Source organism: Lissotriton helveticus, chromosome 1_1 (genome assembly GCF_964261635.1).
Source record: "Lissotriton helveticus chromosome 1_1, aLisHel1.1, whole genome shotgun sequence".
Classification (NCBI taxonomy): Eukaryota; Metazoa; Chordata; class Amphibia; order Caudata; family Salamandridae; genus Lissotriton; species Lissotriton helveticus.
This window is the reverse complement of record NC_136057.1, coordinates 1111722303-1111746878: the sequence shown is the minus strand read 5'-3', so window position 1 is coordinate 1111746878 and position 24576 is coordinate 1111722303. Positions and strand designations below refer to the sequence as shown.

General features: G+C 45.1%; 1 protein-coding gene across 1 annotated transcript in view; it reads left to right on the top strand.

Annotated features, from left to right (window-relative positions):
• Positions 1–24576, top strand: part of LOC144821562 (sodium-coupled monocarboxylate transporter 1-like) — a 310280-nt gene that overhangs the window by 205896 nt on the left and 79808 nt on the right. Inside the window, exons 8-9 of the mRNA XM_078678751.1 lie at positions 16007–16095; positions 23531–23643. Of these exons, the coding sequence (XP_078534877.1) occupies positions 16007–16095; positions 23531–23643 (202 nt within the window). The remainder of the gene's footprint in view (positions 1–16006; positions 16096–23530; positions 23644–24576) is intronic.

Genomic DNA, 24576 nt, shown 5'->3' with positions numbered 1-24576 from the left:
ATGGAGGTGGATGAAACAGGTTTAAAAGGTTTAACAAAAGAAACTAAAAGTTGATTTGCATCGTTAGGACGTAGGAGAGACATCCTCGTGCCATACTCTTTCATACAAGCAACCACACAAAGTTTAGGGAAACTGTCAAAACGAGGATAAAAGATAAAATCTGACATGGTTTTAGTTCTTCTTAGTAATTCAAACTTAACACCAAACATATCGTAACATCTATTTGAAGTATCTAAGCTTCTGATGTCGGATACTCTCCTACAGGAGATTAAACACAAGAGAGTGGCGAGTTTGAAGGAAAGAAATTTTCTATTAAGGGAAGAGTTATTTGGCCAAGAACAAAAAAGGTCTAGAATACACTTAACATCCCAAAGGGTCTGATACTTAGGTCTAGGGGGTCTCCTTAGTCTTATACTTTTGAGAACTCAACAAATGATAGCATTTTTACCTACCGATTTACCGTTGATAGGGGAATGGCCCGCGGAGATTGCGGATCTAAAGCAATTAATAGTACGATAGGATAGGCCTCTGTCAAATTGTTCGACCAGAAAATTTACGATATTGACGACAGGAGCCTCCACGGGATCCAGACTCCTTTCCAGGCACCAATGAAACCATTTTTTCCAAATGTTGTTATACCTAAGGTGTGTTCCAGGAGCCCAAGATTCTCCGAGGAGAGAGAGAGCTGTCGACGAAAGTCCAGACAACTCGTTAGATTGCCTGACACTTTCCAGGCAAGAAGGTTCAAATTCCCCTCGAGAATAAGATGATGATCTTCCCCGTCTGCGTTTGAGACCAGGCCTGGAGATGCTGGGATCAGAAAGGGAATGTTGCATGCTAGTTCCAGGGCTGTCGGGAACCAAGCTTGGGACGCCCAAAAAGGAGTTATTAGGATCAGAAGGCATTCTTCCGTTCTGACTTTCTGGAGGACCCTCTGAATCATGGCAAAAGGAGGGAAGGCATAAACCAGGAAGTGAGACCATGGTTGGAGAAAGGCGTTCACAGCATGTGCGCCCGGATCTGGCATCCAACTGAAGTAGTTGGGTAACTGGAAGGTAAGCCTGCTGGCAAATAGGTCCACGTCTGTGGGACCCCAAAAATGGAAGAGGGCATTGAAGACGTTCACATTGAGTTTCCAGTCTGAGAAGTCTAGAAGGAATCTCGAATTCCAATCTGCAGAAATGTTCGATTTCCCAGGAAGATATTCCGCCCTGAGGGAAATTTTGTGTTCCAGACAGAACATCCAGAGTTTCCTGGCAAGATTGGAGAGATCTGCAGATCTCGTTCCTCCAAGGCGATTGATATAGGCCACGTCAGAAATGTTGTCCATTTTCAGAACAACAAATCTCCCTTGAATGGAGTGTTTGAAGCTCATAAGAGCATATAAACCGGCTGTCAATTCCAGAAAATTTATGTGATGAGAAGATTCCGTCAGTGTCCAAACCCCTCCGGTATTCTGGTCTTCCAAACGTGCGCCCCAGCCATGAAGACTGGCATCTGATTCTAGGATGAAATCCGGGGATGAACCGAAGATAGCTTTGCCATTCCAGGCGTCTAAGTTCTCCAGCCACCAGTAGAGTTCTGCTCTGGCATCTGGGTCCAGAGAGACAAGATCTCCATACCAGAGACCTGAATTGAGTGCTTTTCTCTTTATTCTCTGGAGTGCGCTGTAATTCAGATGATCGGGGAAAATGGCCTTGATAGAAGAAGAAAGAAGCCCAAGAAGTCTGGCGAGTTCGCGGAGTGTTAAAGATTCTTGTTTCAAGACGGACCTGATCTCCTTCCGGATCTTGGCAATCTTCTTGGCAGGAAGAAGGAGAAGACATTTCACGGTGTCCAGAGTGAAACCAAGGAATTCTATGGTCATGCAGGGAGAGAGAATGGATTTTTCTCTGTTGATGATGAATCCTAGACTCTCTATTGAATTCATGGAAGTTTTCAGATCTCTTAGGAGGTCTGAATGGGATTGGGACATGATAAGAATATCATCCAGGTAGATGATGAGACGGATACCCCTTTCTCTTAGAATTGTAACGATACACTTCATGATCTTGGTAAAACACCAAGGGGCAGAAGAGAGGCCGAAGGGTAGTGCTTGAAATTGGAATAGACATTCCTTCCAAGCAAATTGAAGAAAAGCTTGGTGTTCTTTGTACATAGGGATGGTGAAGTAGGCATCCTTCAAGTCCAATTTGACTAACCAATCTCCTTTGAGAAGGAGATCCCTTAGAAGGTGGATACCCTCCATTTTGAAATGACGATAAACCAGAAATGTGTTGACTTCTCAAAGGTTTATTACAGGTCTCCACCCTTTGTCCTTTTTCTGAACAAGAAACAGAGTGCTTATGAATCTTTCATGGGACCAGGGAACCTCCACTATAGCGCCCTTTTTGAGCATAGAAATATTTTCTTCCTCCACGATCTTTTCTTGATCCTCTGAAAGGACAAAGGGTTGGGATAAACGCGTTTGGAAGGGGACCTGTAAAAAGTCTATCTTGAAGCCCATAACGGTTTCTAGAACCCATGGATCTTGGGTGATTGAATCCCAAACATGATAAAACTGTTTTAGTCTGCCCCCTACTATGGGAGGGAGAGAAGAAGAAGGAGTAGTACTTAGTTGTAGAATTGGAGGTGTTGGGAGTACCACGACCTCTTGAACCTCGGTTTCTTGGACCTCTTCCTCTTTGGGGAAGAAGGGTTGTCTAGGGGGGTAGAAGCCTCTTCCAGTTCCTCTGAATGACGAGTAGGGTCGTTGGTTGCCTCGGCCGGAAGAGCGACCCCTTCTCCAGGCCTGACCAAAAAGGTTGGTGTTAAACACCCGTCTTAGGTTGTTTTGTGCCCTGTCGAGAGCAGTGAAGGTAGAAACATATTTACCAATCTCCTTGATTATATCCTCCCCGAAAAGAAGGCCTTTAGGGTTTTGGGAGGGTTCCCTCTCTGCTATGTCTCCTAATTTTGGGTTAATTTTGTTTAAAATGGATCTCCTCCTTTCAACGTTCAAACTGGAATTAGCGTTGCCAAGGAGAACAACGGCTCCTTGGCTCCACCCTCGAATGAGATCAACATTTAAAGGGGTAGAGGAGAGGTGGGATTGTTCAGCCATGTCCAAGATTCTAACAAGTGGTCCTAAGACATCTAAAAGACGGTCTTGACAGCCTTTAAGAGCTCTCTCCAGTCCTTTTCTAGGGTCTCGCCCTAACTTAAATAGGAATTTGATAAGGTCTGGATCTAGGTTTGGAGTTTGACAGACTCTCTCCTCAATAGTAGGTCTGGGAGATTCAGATCTCATGGTGTTTCTGGTATTTCTATCTAAAAGGTTTCTTAACCAACGTGTGACAAACTGGGAAATATGTTCCTGTGGGAACCACTTCGAACTATTAGGGTGAGAGATATTTAGGGGAGAGAACATCTCTTCTCCGATAGGGTTCAGAATAGTATTTTTAGAATCCGGCTCCGGATCTGGTTGAGAATTAAAGTCATGTTGGACCTCATCTAGGTCAAAGACGAATTCGTCGGAGGGATCTTTGGAGGAGTCGTCATCATAGGAGGAGGAAGAGGAGTCAAAACCAATATTCTTTTTTTGGTTAGCACTATTCCAAAGCGTGCCGCGAGGGACACCGTTCATATTTGTGCCGCCATGGGCACCGATCAAGGGAGTGTCCTGAGGGACATCAGGTTCAAGTGAGGCGCAGTGGCCTCCCATCCAAACTGAGGTGCTAGGATCTCCCGTACTATGAGAGGCGCTAGGGCCTGTAGTGCTTTCACAATGTTTCGTCTTTTTGGGTCTCTTACCGTGTATAGGGGGAAGATCTTGGGAATCACACAGTCTTTTAGAGAACATGACTTCTTTGAGGGACGACATCATACAGGATTTAATCTCCTGTTCAAGGAATTTCTTAAGTGAATTGCCAATAGGCACAAGTGAGCTTGCAGTAGCATCATCTGAATCCATGTCAGACATGGTGTAGTAAAGATCTCAGAGGGTATTAAGTAATTTGAAACAAGGAAATGAAAGAATGTTAATAATGAAGATAAAGTATTAAAAACTTCTCCTCTCTTTCTCTTTTTTTAAATTTAAACTCAGAATCTAAAGACTTCCCTTTTTTTTTTTTTTAAATTATATTACATGTGTAAGGTAAGGGTGGGAGAGGTAAGGTAAGTTCAGAAGAGAATTAATAATCTTATTAATATTCTTGGGGAATTAATATCCTTATTTAAATATTCTTATTAATATTCCTGGGGAATTAAAATTCGTATTAATATTATTGTTAAAGATGATAATAAATGGGTATTTGTTGATAAAAAAATGGGTAATTGTTATTAAAGTATTGGTATTAGTAAATGCGCAAATAGACAGAATATCTCCGGCGGCTGAAGCAGAGCAACTGACAAGTTATCGAGGAACGCTCGAGCTCAGCCGCCGGAGAAGAGGAAAGTCGCTTTGGAAAGGAGGCAGGGTGTTGCTAATGCCCCTTCCTTTAATATGGAGCGTACCTCAGAGCCAAAGCGATGCGGACGAAATGAAATGGGAGCGGGGACAGCGCTAAAAAAGCGGCGAATGTCGGTAAGATTACTGCGCGATCGCGCGCTGAGGGAATAAAGAAAGGTCATGTTTAGGGTGAGGGACGACCATAAATTGGAAGTCCATGGGAGGGGGGTGTGGAATGGGGAAACCAGCGCCACCCACGGGGAAAGGGTGAGGGTTCAAACCAATGCGAAAAAGCACAAGGCAATAAGGTTAGCAAACCAATGCGAAAAAGCATAAGGCAATAAGGTTAGATAATCCAGCTAAAAAACAGCGTTAAAGGATGAAGAAAATGGTATAGAAACCATAATAAAAGAATCAAATTGGCATTCAAACGTTTTAAATCAGTATAATACACGAAATATAAGCCAAAAGTGTCTAAAATAAAGGAGAAATAAGTAGTAGTGACTTATCTGCTGGCGAGCCGCTTTTTAAAAGAGGCAGATCATCTCCTGGATACATCCTTTGTCCACTGTTGTGTAAACTCTAGAGCTTTATCCTTTATGATGTAGTGCGGCTGCTGTGAGTTGCTATTAAAGAATAAAGCATAATGTAGCCTCCGGTCTTGTAATGAAATTTACCTGTCAGTCCCTTGCAAAGTGGTATCTCATATCAGGGGTGGTAAATTAAATGCTACTGGTGGGCTTACAGCGCTGATTGCGCCATCCACCAAAGTAGCCTTGCAATTTTATCTCAGGCCTCTGCCATTGCAGGGCCATGTCTGTGACCCCCTTTTTTCTACATGTCAGTCACCCCTAAGGTAGGCCTTAGCTAGCCCTATGGGCAGGGTGCATTGTATGTAAAAGGTAGGACTTGTACCTTAAGTGTGTGACATGTCCTGGTGTTGTAAATGAATCTAGGACCCTAGTGTAAATTTTCCCGATTCATGCCCTTATATAGGTATACATTATCCAATCCTTATATATTCATAGAAATCATTACCATATTTAGACTGAGCCTATGCAGCCCAAATACGGCATGGCTACTTCCACTACGTTCCAAGAATCAACCATGATTTCTTAGAAAAACCCGCCTTCAGCAGCTAGGTACATCCCCTTTCCTGAATACTAATTTATCTAGGAAATCATGGAGTTTTAGAAGAACTGAGTCTTTTATGACGTTATTAAGTCCAATCACACGTCAAACTCGGCACATTCAAAGTATAAATATGCCTAGATTTGCCCAGACAAACACACGGTGGTTTGGAGCAGATCGACTAACTACTTGCCCGACGCCCTGCAGCAGCAAGTGCCAAAGGAAGCCGACCCTCCAGCTGACGCACTGAGAGACTCTGTATTTTCTCCTGCCAAGAAATCCAGCTCCAGTGTTTCCAGGCTACCCTTGCGGGTTGCTGGGAAATCGAGTCCTGAAAGAGAGATACAAGACCTCCTTCATTCTAAACCAAGGTACGGAGCTGATTAGACCCTTAGAGAATTCTTGATTAGATTCTCGGCAGTAAATACTAAACTTAAACTACTCCTCACTTATTTCTTCCCCTGTGCTAGGCTTAGGTCAGGTACACCGGGGTAGGCGTATTTTAGAAGGACCCGTTGAGTGCTTTTAGCCATCATTTTATAACTGTATGTATTTTATACGTTATACGGCAATTTATGGCTTAGAAACCATATCATGCTTTTACAGTACTACTTTATAATACTGTTCGTATTATATACCATGTACTTTATTACCAGTATTACGATTGTAGCAGTACATTTCTTATGCTTGAGAAAGAAGACTGTTCAATAAATACTTTTTATTGAAAACGCCCGTCTCTCTATTTTCTCAGCACCTCTGGTGAAACGAAGCATGCACGATTGACTGAGTAAAATAGCTATCTATTGTTTCCGTGACTCTAGAGATTGATTTCTTATTCTTGGGAAACAAAGTTGTCATGTTTATGCGGTTGTCAGAAACTAATCCCTTCTTGTGAATTCGAGAAAGTTTCTATTGACCTCTGAGCTAGCTGGCACTCACAATTAAATCTAATATATACGATAGAGACCTAGTCGACTTCAGTCCTACGTCTAAACTATAGTATATGTTATTCCAATGCGCAGAGCCTATTGGGAATATAGGAACTACACTACACTACAAACAGCCATTTTGGTTTCTTACTACTATGAGGCTGCCCTCCCATAGGAATGCATTGGGGATTCCCTGATATGTGTTTCAATGGTAATTCCTGATATGAGAGGAGCAGCGTGGTCATGTTTGGTATGTTTGGAATATTAATAATAAATGCTACGCAATGGTGTGCGCAGATGTATTATACCTATTTTAGAAATGCCACTTTTAGAAGTTGACATATCTGTGTGCTATGTGTCTGCCTGCCTGATATGGATTGCTAGTCTGGCTTTGGAGTGACAGAGGCTGTTGAGGTGTGTGTGGCTCCAGGAGGGGCAGGGTGAGTCAGCGCTAGGCTGAATAAGGCATCTGCATTTGGAGTAGTGAGTGCACTGGACCCCTGGCCCTGAATAGACCTGTGCCTGCCTATGTGAATGCTAGCTCCCTGTGGTGTGTCTGATGGCAGAGCCCCCATCTCACAAAGAAGGGTGTAAGCACTGTACACGAAGTGCTCCATCCTCCCCAGAACCAGTTAGGACTGGTTCCCCCAAGCCCAGTGCCAGGGCAGACAAAGAGAATACTGGCATAAGTACTGGGGCTGTGACCCCATGAAAAGTGTGTGATGTGCGCTGACTTGAAGTCTGCGGCCGGCAGGCTGCTGGACTGCCAAGGGGAACCACATTGGGGCTCAGCTACTGCCTGCTGGGTAACTGGAGGGGGCTGCCCTCTGCTAGGACACCCTGCGTGATGGCCTCCTGTTGTGGATGACTCAGAGACATCAGAGCCTTCCAAGTGCTATGCTCTGCTTATTTGGAGTTCCTGGTGTTCTTTTGCTTTCCTGGAACTCCCTGCCACACTGGAAGTTTCCAGGTGCTGTGATCTACTATTTGCCAGGGAGTAGTGTGCCTGGCTCTGCCACCGCGCTGTCCTTCACCCTTTTGGCATAAGGGAGCACTGGGTGTTGGCCCCAGGAAGCGTAGTGACTTTTCTCTCTGTTGTGGGGGAAAGTGTGGAAGGAGCATGGGCTGCTCGTGGCAGCACCGCCCGAAAGAATCCTCTCTTCGCCACCCCCCCGTTGTGGCTGGAAAGCAAGGGAGGCATGGCCGCCCAGCAGCGGGCCCATGCCAGAGTATCAGTATCATTACTGAGCACTGCGGAGGCCACCCAACAATGGAGGAGATGCCTGGTTGGTAGAGAGGAGGCAGCAGGAGCAATGAAGACTTTGCTCCGTGAAAACCGCAGAACCAGAAGTCAGGCATCCTGAAAGCCTGATCGTGGGTGGGCCAATCTGCAAGGAAGGAAGTAGGAAAGGCTGCAAGTCAGGCAGCTGCTACACCTGGTTGTGGGTAGGGCTGAATGGCAGTAAAGGCCGAGGAATTCCAAAGCGGGAGACTACCCCGCGTTGCCGTCCCCTAGGGAGGCGGGGCCCAGCTACAGAAGGAGGCAAAAGACCTCAGCTCTGTGATCCTCAGCCAAGACGAGGGAGCCGCGGGGGAAGCCAGAACCGGAGCAGGAAGTCAGGCAGTGTTGAGGCCTGAAGGTGGGCAGGGCCTTCAAACAAGACAGAGAGGTAGTCCGGAAGCCAGGCGGCTGGAGCCTGGTTGTGGGAGGCACCCTGACCATGAGAAGGAGCAGAGCCTCTTGAGCCCATCTGGGCCGTGGCCGGGAAGCCGCCGGTGTACAGACAGCACAAGGAGAGAAGATGCCCCATGCTGGTGCCACCAAAGGAAGACTGAAGGAGTTAAGAGAAGCCTCAGTGAGTGGGGCTGGGACCGCATCCGGTTGGTGCCTGGAAGTTGCACCAAAAGAGCCTCGGTGAAGGTGGGCTCCCAAGATACTGGTAGTGCCCACTTTCACACTTCTCCCTACGTGTAGAGCAGTTGCCCGAGGTGGCAGTGGGCAGCTGCCCCCACGAGAGGGTTGTACGGCTTTACAACGCGTGCTTTTACACCGCGTGCCGTTACAACGCGTTTTTTTCAACGCAAGTCGTTACCACGACTTGCGTTGGAGGGGTGCGGACTTAGGAATTTTTTCATTTACTATTCTAACACCAGCCTACGTACAGTAGGGAAGGTGTTGGATAGTAAATTAAAAAATTCCTTGTCCTGCAGCGCCCTCCAGCGCAAGTCATGGTAACGATTTGCTTTGAAAAAAACGCGTTGTAACGACATGCGGTGTAACAGCCGCGTCGTAAAGGCTGTTCCCCACACGAGAGTCCTAGCATCGGGGGCATTTGTTGAGGAGACCGGGGTGAGTTGCACCCCGCCTCTCCCTCATGTTACGGGCATTTGTTCTTGCTGCAACAGCAGCCAAGGGGCTAGCGGAAGCCTTGAGGAGGGGCACAGAGTGCGGAAAAGCCCTCCCTTGAAAAGCGGCATCGCGGGATGAGCCCAGGACGGGGCCCCCGCTGGAGAGTGTCCTGATTTGGGGGAACAAAAAGACTGAGGGGTAATATGCCGACAGGTGGACCGAGGTTCCCAATGGGTGCTCAGTAAGGAAGGGACCCGGATATATGCATAATGTGTTTATGCTTAGTACCACTGAGGTTCACTGCTGCTTTAGGATCTATAGCTAATGTGGAGGCATATTGTGTTTAGGCCTAAAATGATACATACTATGTTTATGCTTGTTATTTATGCATAATGTGGTCTATACCTAATGCTAATGTGATTTAATGCTGAGGTCATTATTGTGCCAGTAATGTAATGTAATGTAAGCACACATTTTTATAGCGCAACTATCGCTCCGGGGAGCATCTTGGCGCTCCACACCCAACCCTGATGAAAAATGAGTTGGTAGACAGAAGGCAGTAACACACTGTACAATTATTACACCAATGCTCTGCAGGCTATGTCTGAGAGCGAGAAGATCCATGTTTTCAATGATTTTCTGAAGTCAGTCTCCTTGACTATACAACGGAGCTGTGCTGGCAGTTTATTCCAGGCTTTTGATCCTAGCACAAAGAGAGACTTCCCTCCCTTAGTGGCTAATCTAAATCTAGGAACAACTAAAAGGTTTTGATTGGCAGACCTCAAACAGCGTGTTGGCATATAGCGTTGAAATCCCCTCAAAAGATATCTAGGGCCTTGAGACTGAAAGGCTCTAAAGGCGATCACAAGAATCTTAAAAAGTACCCGCTTATGAATGGGCAGCCAATGTAGAGTTTTTAGTGCCGCCGAAGCAGATGATCTTTTCGGCCAGCGTAAAACCAGACGAGCTGCAGCATGTTGAACCATCTGCAGTCTATGCAGCACCGCTTTATTGGTGCCTGCATAAAGACTGTTGCAGTAGTCCAATCTAGATGTTATAAGGGCCACTGCAACAGTCTTCCTGGCCGCCAGAGGCAGCAAATCAAAAAACTTCTTCAGTGATCTGATAATCTGAAAACACGAGCCCGCCACAGCTACTGCCTGCGGTTTAAAAGAAAGTTGGGCATCAAATTTGACTCCAAGATTTCGTGCAGAAGCAACAGTGTTAGGGGGGGCTTCAGCACCCTCAGGCCACCATTGTGAGGGGGAAAACGTATTTAGAGGGCCAAAGGATATTATTTCTGTCTTCCCCGAGTTACATCTGAGGTGGTTGTTAGTCATCCACTCAAATGTAGCCCGGAGACAGTTCCTCAGGTTTTCTTCTGCCCCCGGCCACTCCCTATCCAGCACTAGAATCAGCTGAGTGTCGTCAGCGTACGCTATGACTTCAATCTGGTAAGACACAATCAGCTCTAACAAGGGGACCATATAAAGATTAAATAAGACAGGACTCAAACTGGCGCCCTGTGGAACCCCTGAGTTGATGGTCTTTTCCTCAGATTTATAGTCACCTAGTACTATTACCTGACGACGCAGAGATAGGAAATTAGTAAGCCATGCCAGCACCGTTCCACCTACACCTGCATTCTTCAAACGGTCGGTCAAGATTGAGTGGGCGACCGTATCGAAGGCCGCCGATAGATCGAGTAAAATCAAGACGGCCTTCTTCCCCTGGTCCAATGCCATACGTAATGTCTCGGCCGAGAACAAAAGGACGGACTCAGTCGAGTGCTTGGACCGAAACCCTGATTGGTTAGAGTGGAGAATATTATTCTCCTCTAGGAAACTTGACAACTGATGATTGACAAATTTCTCTGTCAGTTTAAAAACTGCCGGGAGTAGGGAAATTGGTCGCAGGTTAGACAGGGTTGTTGGGTCTGACAGGGCTTTTTTTTGCAGTGGCATAACCGCTGCGCATTTCCAATCATCTAGGATTACAGCAGTAGCCAGCGAGGAGTTAATGATACTGTTAATCATTGGATTTAAATCCGCAACCAAGGTTCGAAGAACTATGGGCGGGCATGGATCAAATGGGGAACCAGATTTTATAGCCGAGATGGCTTGGTATGAGTCCTCCAGGGAAACCTGTGCAAATGATTCCAAGCAAGAAGTCCTGGATGTCAAGGCGTCTATCCTCATTTTATCCGGATCAGCTGGAATGGGGAGGCTCGGTGGAAAATCCCTGACAATATCCAAGATCTTCTTTTCGAAATAATTAGCTATATCATTACACAATGATTGCGAGGGGGGGATCTCCTGGGAAAGCGCGATGGGATTGGTGAAACTCTTAACTATCTTGAAGATTTCCTTCTGTCCCCCTTCAGAGGCAGAGATAGCCTCCAGATAGTAGGTTTTTTTAGCCAGCTTAATTGCCGCATGATAGTTCTTACGTGCAGCTATATAGATATCACGAGCAGCTGACTCATATTTCCTTCGCCATCTGTGCTCCAGGGATCTTACTACACTCAATTCCATTCTCAGAGCTAATGTAAACCAGGGGGCGCTCTTTTTATTTGTGGAACCATGTGTGTGACCACACTTCTTCCTTACATCTAAGGATGAGCCAAATGTTGCTAACCATTCGCAGTATTGCTGGTTATCTGTTAACGTGCACCCTGTTAAGCCGGGTTTGCTAGCCCTCAACTTCTCAATGAGCAGCGGGCGCGCCAGGGCATTAATCCAATCTGGCTTATAGCCGGCCATGTTCGAATCTGCCTTAGGAATCGGAACCTTCTGTTTTACAGAAAGGTTGAATGGGATGAGTTTGTGATCTGACCATGTGAAGGTATGTGGGGCCTTAACAGACAAACCCTCCATATAAGTACAAATGCAGTCCAGGACATGGCCTGCTGCATGCGTGGGTTCCGATGTCAGCAGAGTAAGGCCGAGTGTGTTTATGATGTCCATAAAATCACTGGTTCCTGGCTCTTTGATGGAGTCCAGATGAAGGTTAAGGTCTCCCAACACTGTACAATGTGCGAACCGAAGAGTAAGCTCGCTCAGAGTATCTCCCACACTATCCAGAAAGACTGTCCGTGGGCCAGGTGGGCGATAGATTAGGGCACCAGAAAAAGAGAGGGTGTCATTGATGGTAAGACAAAAGGCCATGGCCTCAGCTTCTTTAATGTCAGGCAATTCAAATGTAGAACATTTGAGAGTGGTGCGATAAATAATAGCCAGGCCGCCTCCCCGCTGCAATGGTCTATCCAATCGTTGGATTGAAAAGGCGTGAGGCAAAGCTACAGCTAAATCCGGATTGCACCACGGCCGAAGCCATGTTTCGGTGACAAATAAGCAATCCAGGTCCATTTCGATGATCAAATCATGGACATGCTGGGCATTTTTACATAGTGATCTGGCATTAAGAAGCCCCCCTCGAAGGACAGTAGAATGAGGATGAGCATGAGAGCTTAATACCGGAATAAGCTTAGCTCTACAGTGCAGACATACCACTGTATCCTTCCAATTATCTGGGGTCAAGAGATTGTAACAAGAGGGAGAATGAGTATTAAGAGAACACAACCAATCCCTGGAGTTCACTACAGGCGTATGTATGGGGGCGGCCTCCCTTACCCTCGCCGCGGCCTCGTCGCGGACGAGCGCAAACGAGCCGGACTCTGGCTGGACTCTGGCTGGACTCTGGCTGGACTCTGGCTGGACTCTGGCTGGACTCCGGCGTGAGTCCGGCTGTCCCGCTGCGCGTTCCCGCTGCGCGGCATCAGGCAGGTTTAAATAGGTCCGAGTTCAGCCAGGCAAAAGACTAGGACGCTCACCAAAATGGCGCCGCGTTTTTGTCCCTGCCTACCACCAAGATGGCTGGGTGCGTGGGTGTAGGGAGCTAAGTGGTCCGCCAAACAGCGGTGACTTTTACCATTTAAGTGCAGGTAAGCGCTATGTGTGCTTTAAAAAGAGTTATTGCGGCAATTTCGTATTTTATTTAAAAATGATTAAACGGCGATTTTAAAAGCGCATACTAGCGCAATTTACACAGCAAGGCAGCGCGTCGTGTACAGCAGCGCAGCGTTGCTACTAACCTTGTCCAGGACCGAGCAGGCTTTACAAGCGTCTTAAATAGGTCCGAGTTCAGCCAGGCAAAAGACTAGGACGCTCACCAAAATGGCGCCGCGTTTTTGTCCCTGCCTACCACCAAGATGGCTGGGTGCGTGGGTGTAGGGAGCTAAGTGGTCCGCCAAACAGCGGTGACTTTTACCATTTAAGAGCAGGTAAGCGCTATGTGTGCTTTAAAAAGAGTTATTGCGGCAATTTCGTATTTTATTTAAAAATGATTAAACGGCGATTTTAAAAGCGCATACTAGCGCAATTTACACAGCAAGGCAGCGCGTCGTGTACAGCAGCGCAGCGTTGCTACTAACCTTGTCCAGTAGAAACTGGTGGTGTTTTACATTCGCTACTTGTGCTGAGTTGTGGTTCTGACAGTGGCCCGATAGGCCCTGTCATGTATATAATCCCCTGTGAATACTGCCCAGTGCCAGTTGGCATAGTGTATATTGTGTGATTACCTTCTAATGTGTTTATGATAATACAAAGGCTATTTTTTTATATAACCTTGTGTGGAGTTCCTTTTGTGGTGTGCTTAGTGTGTTGCGGCTGTGTGTGTGTGTTGCGCAAATGCTTTACACATTGCCTCTGGGATAAGCCTGACTGCACCTGCGAAGCTACCAAGGGGGTGAGCAGGGGTTATCTTCAATGTGTAACTCCCTTGCCCTGACTAGATGGGTGGTTTGTGCCTGGCTTTGGAGCAAGCCTTAGCCAACCAGAAATCCCTTTTCTAACAGGCTGCATGAAGCCTACATAGAGAAAATGGCCTCCCTGTAGGTGCCTGACTGGGCACCCTCCTCACCAATCACAACGCTGCCTTTGCAGCATTGTGTTTGGCTTAGGGGAGGGGTGGGAGGCTCCCTGCTTCCTGTTCAGCAGGAGAGCAGGAAAATGGGACCCGCGACGTCGCAGGACACGGGAAGGTAAGTTTAAAACTAATTTTAATTAAGCACACCCCGCCCCCCCCCATGAACCCACGAAACCCCCGCGCAACCCAACCGCAAGTCATGCCGGCCGCCACTGAAATCCATCGTGAAGACAAGGATTTTCTTCAAAGACTTTTTGCAACTCCAGAGTGGTGCTTTCTCAATACATTTTGAAAAAACAAGAAATAAGGATATGGGCCTTTGTTTTGGGCACAGAGTTGGTTTTTCAATATAGGACACACGCTGGCTCTTTTGAATTGCTTACGAAAAACAAGAGAGTCAAAATGGTGTTTGAGTCAGCACTCTTCAACTATTGTTTTGCTTAGGTGCACGCTCTTCAAACACTGGCTCAAGGTGCTGTCAATACCGTTTTGGGTCAGCCCACCAGCATTTTATGAACGTTTACATAAGACAATAAAGTGGCATTCACACTACCTTACACACACACTGATTGTTTTTACTATTTAATGCCACTGACTGAATGCCAACATTTTTTAATACCTACAACATCCTCTGCCAGCTCTTCCTCCACAATCAAAAGTTTCTCCACTGAGTACCATTCTCACCAGATGCCAGGTCCTTGCACACCTTCATTGGAGAAGCCAGGCATTGGTGGCCATTTAAGGTCAGACTTGGCAAGAACTCCATGCAGCATGTCCAGCAAAACAATTCCTACCTACATATTAAATATTTACATAAGGCTTTTTTCAATTTAATGGTAGTTGTTGGTGGGCTGCATGGAATTCAAAGTCATTCGGACACTATGATTAGTGCCTGAATCTAAGATGGCCGGCTGAAAATGCCTGGCATTCCCAATGCAGGATGCAGGTGTGGAAAAAAGGCGTAATTTCTGGTTGTCAAAATCTGCTGTCAGTAAACCAGCCCTTGTGCAAGGATCTGGCCAAACCTTGCTGCACATTACTGGGTTTATGGCCACGTCTACCTTGTGACCATATTCTCTAGATATCATGGGTTGCTCATGGCAGGTGAGTCCAGTTAGATCAAGGGCTAAACCAGCTTTGGGATGGCCCAGCAACAAATACTAGTGGCTCAGAGGCCATAGGTAAAGCAAGGAAATGGGCGAAAAGGATAGCAAATATTTAATGGCTTATATCGTAACCACATAGGTCCCGAGTACATGAGCGTCAAATCCACAATTATAAGAAGGATATGTTGATGGTAAGATGCTGAACTCTGCACAAAACCTTTAAATACATTGTCGATTAGTTGTGTTACTTCTCGGGTATTTTATAGTTAAATGGGTTGCCAGCAGTGGAGGTTGATGTATTTGCTCACACGAAGTTAAGTAAAGTGAAGTACATTTTCTATACTTTAGTCCTTTGAATACAGGCCTGAGAACGAAGTATTTGAAGCCGCTTTCCGAGGCCTTCAGCATAGATAGGATGCTCGCGGTCTCTAACGTGTTTAATTAAAGGCAGTGATAATAACAGGGCTCTGTTTTTTACATTTATATTTATTTATAGAGCGTGGGAGATACTTACGACCTAGTTGAGCGTTTTGCCAAAAAAAAGAAGAATATTTTGCAGAGTAACTCGTTTCCTGTATATGATAGACCGTCTGTTATGTAAAAATATGAAATGTAACATAAGCTTTAAAGGGGCCCCTGCGAAACATACATGTTTACTCTAATTTACCTTTGTCTATTTCTGTCTCTCAACCTTCAACATATGATTCAATTTAGCTTTCCGTCATGTGGCTTCATTTAGATGAACATGCATAATCAGTGTTTATCTGCTCCAGTAAATATCTCACCCTTTGCCAGTCCATGTGTATTCGGGAAATTCGCATGGTTCCGAACCCAGTGGGCCATTGTTGGGCACCCCCACAACCAGAAAGTAACTTCTGAACTGATGCACATAATACATCAAAGGTTCATGCTAATGTTTCAGGTTGAAAAGTAAGTGTGGATAACCTGTTGTTTCAGTGCTTCAGTATGACTGGGTCACATAAGTGCTAACATCATTCAAACAGATACAATGTATGTTTTCTTACGTAATGAGGCAGAGACAAAAATAAGGCATCTCTTTCAATCTGTTTTCCTTCAGAAATAAGTGCATTTTGTGTCAGCTTTATAATACAATTTTTATTTGTTCCATTTTTAGCTTTTGCCATATATGGTAATGGACATTCTGGAAAGCTATCCTGGTGTTCCTGGGTTATTTGTTGCATGTGCTTATAGTGGAACATTGAGGTAATTTATCCACATTTACTTCTTTAATAATTTAGCAGACACTTTCAGTCATTCAGCTACTTCAGCATGCTTGTTAAGCGGACTAGTCAATGATTGTCACTAGCATATGTATGGACCATGTACTTACTGATATGCACGATAATGGATTTGGGGCCGTCCTCTGAAGCCCTGCACCGCATGTTTATAGAGGACTGGGGCCGATATAGCAAGAGTGCCCCCGGGGCACAAAGGATATGTGTGCCTACTTGTTGCACCCTGAGGCACTTTAGGGCAACAGAAGAGGCCGCAGATGCTTGCACGACCCCGGTACATATGTAGCACTACTGTGATCTCAAGGGTATGGTTCTTTATTGCATGGGATGTGTCCTCTGTCTTCCATGCCATATTATGAATGGGGGCGCAGAGGCAAAGAGGATATCAGGATTCATGCTGACTGTGTGCCACAAACAGGTGGCAACACATGAGCGCAACCCTTGGAAAGAGGTAATAGAGTCATATGGGTCTCCCTTTCACCCCAGTCACTCACTGTGCTTGCCTGAAAGAGGATGCCTGCTGCTCTGTATACAGCCTTTACAACTAAACTTTTACAACGATCTACCATTACAACGCAACTTTTACAACGCAAACTATTACAACGCATAGCGCTGGGGGGCGCTCTAGGATAGGGAATAGGTTTAATGTACTATCCAACACCTTCCCTACTATCCACGGGGACTGGAGTTGGAATAGTATATTAAACTATTCACTTTCCAGCGCCCAAAAGCATTATGCGTTGTAATGGTATGCGTTGTAAAACTTGCGATGTAAAGGTAGGCGTTGTCAAAGTATGTGTTGTAACGTCATACATCCCTGCTGCTCTTTCAAATGCAGACTTGTTGCTACCTGTACAGTGAAAGGCAGACAGCTAGCTTCAAACAGCCAGTCCACCTTTTACTAATGCGCTGCCCCAAGGTTAATTTCTGGTGACAGGGCACACTGACCTGGTCTGTGCCTGGCACATGTAGTTAAAGGTTCTCTGTGATGCAGACGATTACTAAACAACAACAGTGGTTTCCTAGGCTGGTGGTCATAGCTGCCGAGGTTTCAGATTGCTTATGTGTGACATTTTCATAATTTCAGTGTAATTATGAGTGATATTCAACGACTATGAGTGACACTTTCTCGCAAGCAAAATCAAGCAATGAAGAAGAGCAAAACATAGAAATAACAGAAATTACACCAAAATGAGCAATGAGCAACTCTAAGATCTTAAAACTGCTGTAAAGTACCAGAAATGGAAGGGCACTAACCCAGTAAAAAACAGTAACTCACATATAATCCTCATAAAATACAATTTTGTGAGCATGTGTTGTTCAAATTCTTTCTTTCCTTCTTTCCATCTTCTCTTTTCGCCTCTTTCTTGCTTTTTCCCTCCTTCCCATAGGCTCATATCCCATTTCCCTCTCAGGTACTCTTTTACTTCCTCTTTCCTCACTGAAAAGGTAACAGTGGGAAAACGGGTTAGCCATGTGGCATTATTTGGGATCTAAGTGCGCATGATGTTACTTCCGCTACCCCAGGCATTTGTTGGACTGACATCAGTCGTGCAACACCCATTGGGCTCACCAGGCTTCAGCCCTCCCCCGTCGTCTTCTACAGCTCGGGCTAAGACGACATGCACTGAAAGAAGGCTGCGTATCGGATGAATGCTAAGCATCCAAGAATGTTTTTTTTATGACCCCTTCTGAGAAGTCCCGACCAGCCAGAGCCAGCCAGTCTCTGAACGGTTTCAACAACCCTTCCTGCCCCCACCTCTCGTTTTCTTTTAGACTAGTGCCACAACACCGAGGTGATATCCTTGCCTGAAGGCAGGGATTTCACCTAAACACTTGATGCGTTGTGAGCATGGAGTGGGAGTGGGAAGATTGCACAGCAGGGGGAAAGGGATGGCCAGTGCAGGTGACTCTTTTCCTTTGTAAAGAAAATCCTGCTGGTGTCATAGCCCAGGGTGTGCTGTCTTTGCACTTGTATAGAATACACATCCACGGCGCTGCTCACCAGATAAATGGTGAACAGTGCCATGGATCTGTCTCTTTTTGCATCCAAGTGCACAGACGAAGAAGCAGAGGAGTCCCAGTCAAGGAGAAACCAGGAGACATTTGACCCACATCTATCTACACAGTGAGAACTTCGGGAGGGGCTGGATGCCAAGACGACCGTTCTGCTGATCAGCCCGACTGCAGAGAATAGTGTCCGAAGTGCAGGCAGCAGTTTGTAAGCAAGTTCCAGTAACTTTAATTCATTCTACAGCATCAGCATTACATACTGGCTCCATATCTTATATAAATTCAATTACAGTACAATATCTAGGTGACTCTAAGTGAACGGTGTTCTAGACATGCATACATGGAAACGTCAAGGAGGAAAGTCCCTTCCGAATATGCAAATGTAGTGTAAGCTTGTAGTGTTCAGCTTTGGGGTGCCAGGGGGTAAATTTAAAGTTCAGGGTGGGTATGGGTTTTAGTGTGCGAGGCGGTAATTTTAGGATTCAGGGTGGGTATGGATTTTTGTGGTCCCAGGGGGGAAATTTTAGGGTTCACAGCGGGTATGAGTTTTTGGGTTCCAGGGGGGTAATTTTAGGGTTCCGAGCGTTTATGGGTTTTGGGGGGCTGGGGGGGTACATTTAGTGTACAGGGAGGGTATCATTTTGGGGTACCAGGGGTAATTTTAGGGATCAGGGTGGGTATGGGTTTTGGGGTGCCAGGGGTAATTTTAGGGATCAATGTGGGTATGGGGATGCCAGGGGGTAATTTTAGGATTCAGGGCTGGAATGGGTTTTGGGCTGCCAGGGGTGTAATTTTAGCCCCGCCCCTTTTGATTACCGGCCATGCCCCTTCATTTGCCATTTTAGCCTCCCCCCCCCCCCCCGAAATTAAGACCAAGTTGCTCCTCTGACTGATACTTTATAAGACTTCCTCTTTATGCTAATAGCCCTAGCAAGCCTTATTGATCCAGAACCCCTGTGCAGCCGTCCCTGGTGGGCGAAGGGGCTCTGGAAGCTGCCATGGACCCTGGATGACTTTACCTTCCCGCTACCCATCTCCACAGACACGGGACAGACGCGCAGCTGTCCAAGTACACATTGCCGGACTGACTACCGGGCAGTTTGGAATGCTGCCGAGCTGGGGGCTGATTTCACTGTGGTGGGGGCTGTTTTCGTTCATGGAGACCTGCGTGTGCTTCAAAATAATTAAAGCAAAACGAATTTCGTTTAGCACACGCAGGTCCCCATGAACGAAAGCAGCCCTCAGCTCAGCAGCATTCCAAACTGCCTGGTAGCCAGTCCGGCCCTGCAAGTACAGCTATCAATGTATACATGCTCTAATTATTTGCAGACAATTTAATCAGGACAGTGCAGCTAAACCTGCTCGAGCAATGAATGTGCTGAAAACCTCTGTCACCTCCAGGCCGAAGCTCTGAGCCGTGAAAGCATTTTTCTGGCTGCATTCAATAATGTTATTGCCCCTTTTCTGCACTCTTGGCCACGGCGTTCTGCACCACTTAAAGTGCAGGTCAGCAGCCCTCGCTGCCTGCACCCTCCGACCGCTGGGGTGTGGAAGCTGCAGCCCGCCATAGCACACACTCTAATTATGTTTTGAAAGGTTTGGGAGATGTCGGCTGTGCATTTAAGCTTGCTTCTTCAAGCTTTATGTAGGGCAGTAAATAAAACACAATGCACAATGATCCAAAGGGGCCCAAACTGCTGCAGCTTTAGTGTAATATCGGAGAAATAACCATCCAAGAAGGCCTGCAGGCAGCCACATCAAAATGAATGAGCCCACACTCACCTGCACCGCTACCGACCCCTCGGAACTATACGGCACAGGGAAGCTGTAGACAATCAATGTACTGTGCAGTGAGGGTAACAAGAGCCGTGTCTCCATCATAGAGTGCAGCGATGTCCTGCAGCATCTAGCCTGGACAGTGATGTAACTGATGGTGCTGTGATTGGTTATCAAGAAAAGATGAATCATATTTCATCAAGATACCTACAGGTGGCACAGCCTTAATTGAGGAGCAGTAGATAACAATACGGCTGTCAGCAAACTAAGAAACTGCTCGTGGAGATTGAGTAGTGTCTGAGTTCATGGACTTGAAGACTCCTACCAGCAGGACACACAATTAAGAGGAGGCTGTTGTCCGAGGTTTTCAGGCAGGACCTATCAATAGATGTTCCCCACAGGAATCTGCCACATGTCCCCAGTGCTCCTCTGTTTTCACACACATGCTCTGGTCTTGCCATATCCTAAGGCCTTATTGGACCCGCATAATATATTTGCTAGCCACCATTACAGCTAAATCCATTCCACATAATGGGAGATCAGGTGCACTTGGAGTCTACAAGTGATCTCAAAACGACTGTGTAGCATTGCGATTTGCTGTTCTTATCATTCTCTTTGCAAAACTCACTATTACTTCATACTGCAAGACTAACCCCCAGATTCATCAAAGTCCCGTTTTGCGAGTCCTTAATAGCGATTATTAAGGAATCGCTATTAAAGACTCGCAAAACGGGATTCATGTACAAATCGCAATTAATTTTGCGATTCCTACTGCTTTCTTATTTGCGATTAGCTAATTGCTAATCGCAAATAAGGAATGGCTTTCCCATTCATTCCTATGGGCCTCAAGGCCAATAGGAATGAATGGGGAGTCATTCCTTATTTGCGATTAGCAATTAGCTAATCGCAAATAAGGAAGCGATTTCGAGGGTGCCAGGGTGTCCAAAGGACACCCTGTAGCACCCCTAAAATGCAAATGTACACAGGTGTTGCACACACACATGTACAAAGGACATGTGTGTGTGTAACATACAACTCAGAAAAATGCACTAAAGTGAATTTTTCTAAGTTTTCGCTATTTACTACGAAGTTACACTTTGCGGTAAATAGCGGCCCCATATTGCGAATTCGCAATTTTTAAAAGGTTCATGAATAGCATTTAAGGAATCTCTAATTGAGATTCCTTAAATGCGATTCTTCGCAATTTAGCAAGTTCTGTATTGCGATTTTTGCATTTGGGATGATGAATCCCAAATGCAAAAATAGCGCTCACAAAGGGCCTGATTCTCAGAATCTGGCCCTTTGCGAGCCGATTTTACTTTGATGAATCTGGCCGATAGTCCCTTACCTCCCTGGGTTTATGGAGTTAAGCCCCTATTGAAATGGGCTAGGCCGAGAGCAGAACATTGCACAGGCAGAAGGCAAGGGGCCTCCACAAACTAAGTGAACTATTAGAACTTATAGAGCACACTATTCCTTGCGGTGTCAATGCACTAGCGGAAAGCATCCAGTCCCAAAACAGAAAACAGAGAAGCCCCAGTGACTAAGGGAGATGGAGATATAGAAGCCAAGGGGCCTATTATCAAGAACGGCGAATACAAATATTGCTGCTTTAGCGGCAGGAAACTGCAGCTAAAGCGGCAATATTGGGCTTGATAATATGCTCTTGTGAATTCCCATAGCAACCCAGGTTCTGGTGTTAACCTGGGCTGCTATGGGCATTTTATCAAGCCCATTATCGCCACTTTAGCAGCAGTTTCCTGCTGCAAAAGGGGCAATCATTTTTATCACTGTTCTTGATAATATGCCCCCATGTTTTCAGCATTTTTTCGAACACAACAAGAGAAGCAGCTTCTGAGATGTGGGCTGGCAGAGTATTCTACAGTTTTGCAGCAGACATCTCCATGTGACCTTAGGGAATGTGGGAACCGACACTTGCTTATGAGAGGAGGATTTGAGAAGCCTACTCGACGAGTACCAATGAAAAAGAGAGTTGACTTGGCTGGAACCTTTCTGACGCAAAGATAAATAGACCATGCAGAGAGCCTTAAAAATAATCCTTTTTTTTAACTGGAAGCCAGTTGAAAGAGCGAATCCTTTCTCTGATCGATTTTAAGGTTAATTTGAGCAGCCATTTCTGGGCAACTTGGAGTTTGTTAACACAGGAAGCATTGATAATGAGGTACAGAAAGTTGCAATAATTCAATCGCAAAGTGATAAGAGTGATAATAACTGATTGGCGAAGCCCCATTGCCGGAACTTGGGACACGCTTCTGGAATACCTGAAGACAACTCTAAATGTGGGCTCCTCCTACCCATAAGGGTTCCACACTATCCATCTCTACAAGTAATAATATACTTACACTCTGATATGAAATTTGGGCTCTAGTTGGCAGATGTATGCACCCTGTCCAAGTAGGGACCCCAAGCCTAGTCAGAGTAAGCCAGATATGCAACCTAAATTAACCTGTGCTCCCCCTGTGGTAACTTGGCACAGACCAGTCAAGCTTAACTTATGGGGAAATGTGTAAAGTATTTTGTGCACACTTTAATTACAGTAACACGGTGAAAACACCACAAAAAGACTCCACACTAGTTTAGAACAGTACAAACTATGTATCTAGGTTAAACAAGACTAAAATGAAAACAAAATCCAAAAATTAGAATTTGAGATATGAATTTTTAAAAGAATAAACTGCAATATAGTGCTCAAAAGTCAATAGCACTTAGGGGTTAATTGTAGTCGCACGGAATAGGGGTAAATCCAAAGTTTCAGGCCAACATATATGAAGGGCAGGTCGGGTACATGACCCGTGCAGGGCTCTCTGAAAAAGTACCTTGAATGGAGCAAGTGTCAGCGTTGAAGACTCGATGCGCCCATCCGATTCGCGCAGTCAGACGGACCACTACCTGCCCTTAAAAATAGAACAGAATTTTGTTCATTCTTTTCTTTTAAACACATCCCATTTACCTTTAAGGAAAACGAGCTGCATTTGAAAAAAAAAGTTGCTTTATTTAAAAAGCATACACAGACATGGTGGTCTGCTATCCCCAGTGGACACCATCCCTGTGATATGTGAGATTTCTAAGGAGTCCAAATTACGACCTACCTCATTAATATTGGTGAGGAAGGTCTTTAGCGACCCCATTAGGAATCGCAAACAGTGTCTGAGACACTGTTGTATATTCCATTTTGCGAGTTGCATATTGCGAGTCGCAAAAGTCGCAATTTGTGACTCGCAAAATGGAATGTTCATACATCTGGCCTTATATCCAATAATTCTACCTTAGCTAGTTCTACAACTAAACATACCTAAAGTGATGATATATTGTTTTGACTTTTCACACGAACATGCTTTACCATACTCTAACTGCTCTGGTTACATTGCCCTGTTTTGTAATGTAAAAAAATGTAAATATGCCAATAAAATATTTGTTTGACAAAATATCACAAGAAACAGGACTTTATTAACGTTTTGCTTACTTAGCTTACCCCTCCTTGCATACAAAACAAGGTAAATAAGGTATCTTCTGATTTTGTTGTGCTAAATTTAACCGGTTTGTAGAATCTTTGCTATTAAAAAAATCCACTAATTTGATCATTTTATCTCTAGCACAGTGTCCTCTACGATCAATGCATTGGCGGCTGTCACAATTGAGGATCTCATTAAACCTTGCTTCCCTTCACTAACAGACCGGAAGTTGGCATGGGCGGCCAAAGGGGCAAGTAAGTCACATATCGCAATAATACTACATTCACTCAGAGGACCACATGTCCTAGGTCAACAGGGTGTGGTTAGCTCAATAATAATCAGAAACTGAGTTTAGTTGAAATGGGGAAATCTATATTTATAATTATAACATGCAAACAGAATGAACAGGCTGTGTGAGTCAATCAGCATGCTCCTACTAATTAGGACATCCACCAGTCTACCAGCACATGACTCTCACAGCATTTGCTATTGCTGCCTAAGTCCTTTTAAAGTGTGATGTCACTGTACACAGACAGTCAGTTGCCATTGCTTAGGTAGCATTAGACAAAAGCACATATATTGTGTTGGCTTTTTCAAATTACGATTCTGAAAGAGTGAGCTGAGCATCGGCTCATCACAGCAGGAATGCCCAAACAGCAGTGACTAACAGTCTAAAGGATTGTTTTATTGAGAGAATAGCGCTTCTCCAAGATTCATTACTGAGTAGCATGCAATTATCTGATCTCACGATAATTTCTTAGGGACTGTACATTAGGGCTATAACGGAGTGATCAACCCAAAGTTGAATAATTACTGCACCGTTCCTGTATTGTGAATGCAAATCTGGAACTTCATGTTGTATGAATTTTAACAAATAAAAAAGCAGATGTTTGCTTTACTACACTAACACCAAAATTACATAAAGACATATTATATAAAAAATTAGTTAAATTACCCATTTCAGTCTGATTTTCCTTAGAGTTCAGCAGTGCCCCTTATCGAACGATGGCAGCACAACCTTGAGTTGTTCCTTGTTATGTGATGCAAAATAACCTCCTTTAGCTCCATGACAGGCACATGTTATTTGTGTTGAAGTTTTAATCATGCAAATCAGTGGTAACAAAGTGTATAAAGTGTAAATTGGTAATAGCCATTGCAAGCACAAAAATACTTGCACGTCAAATTTA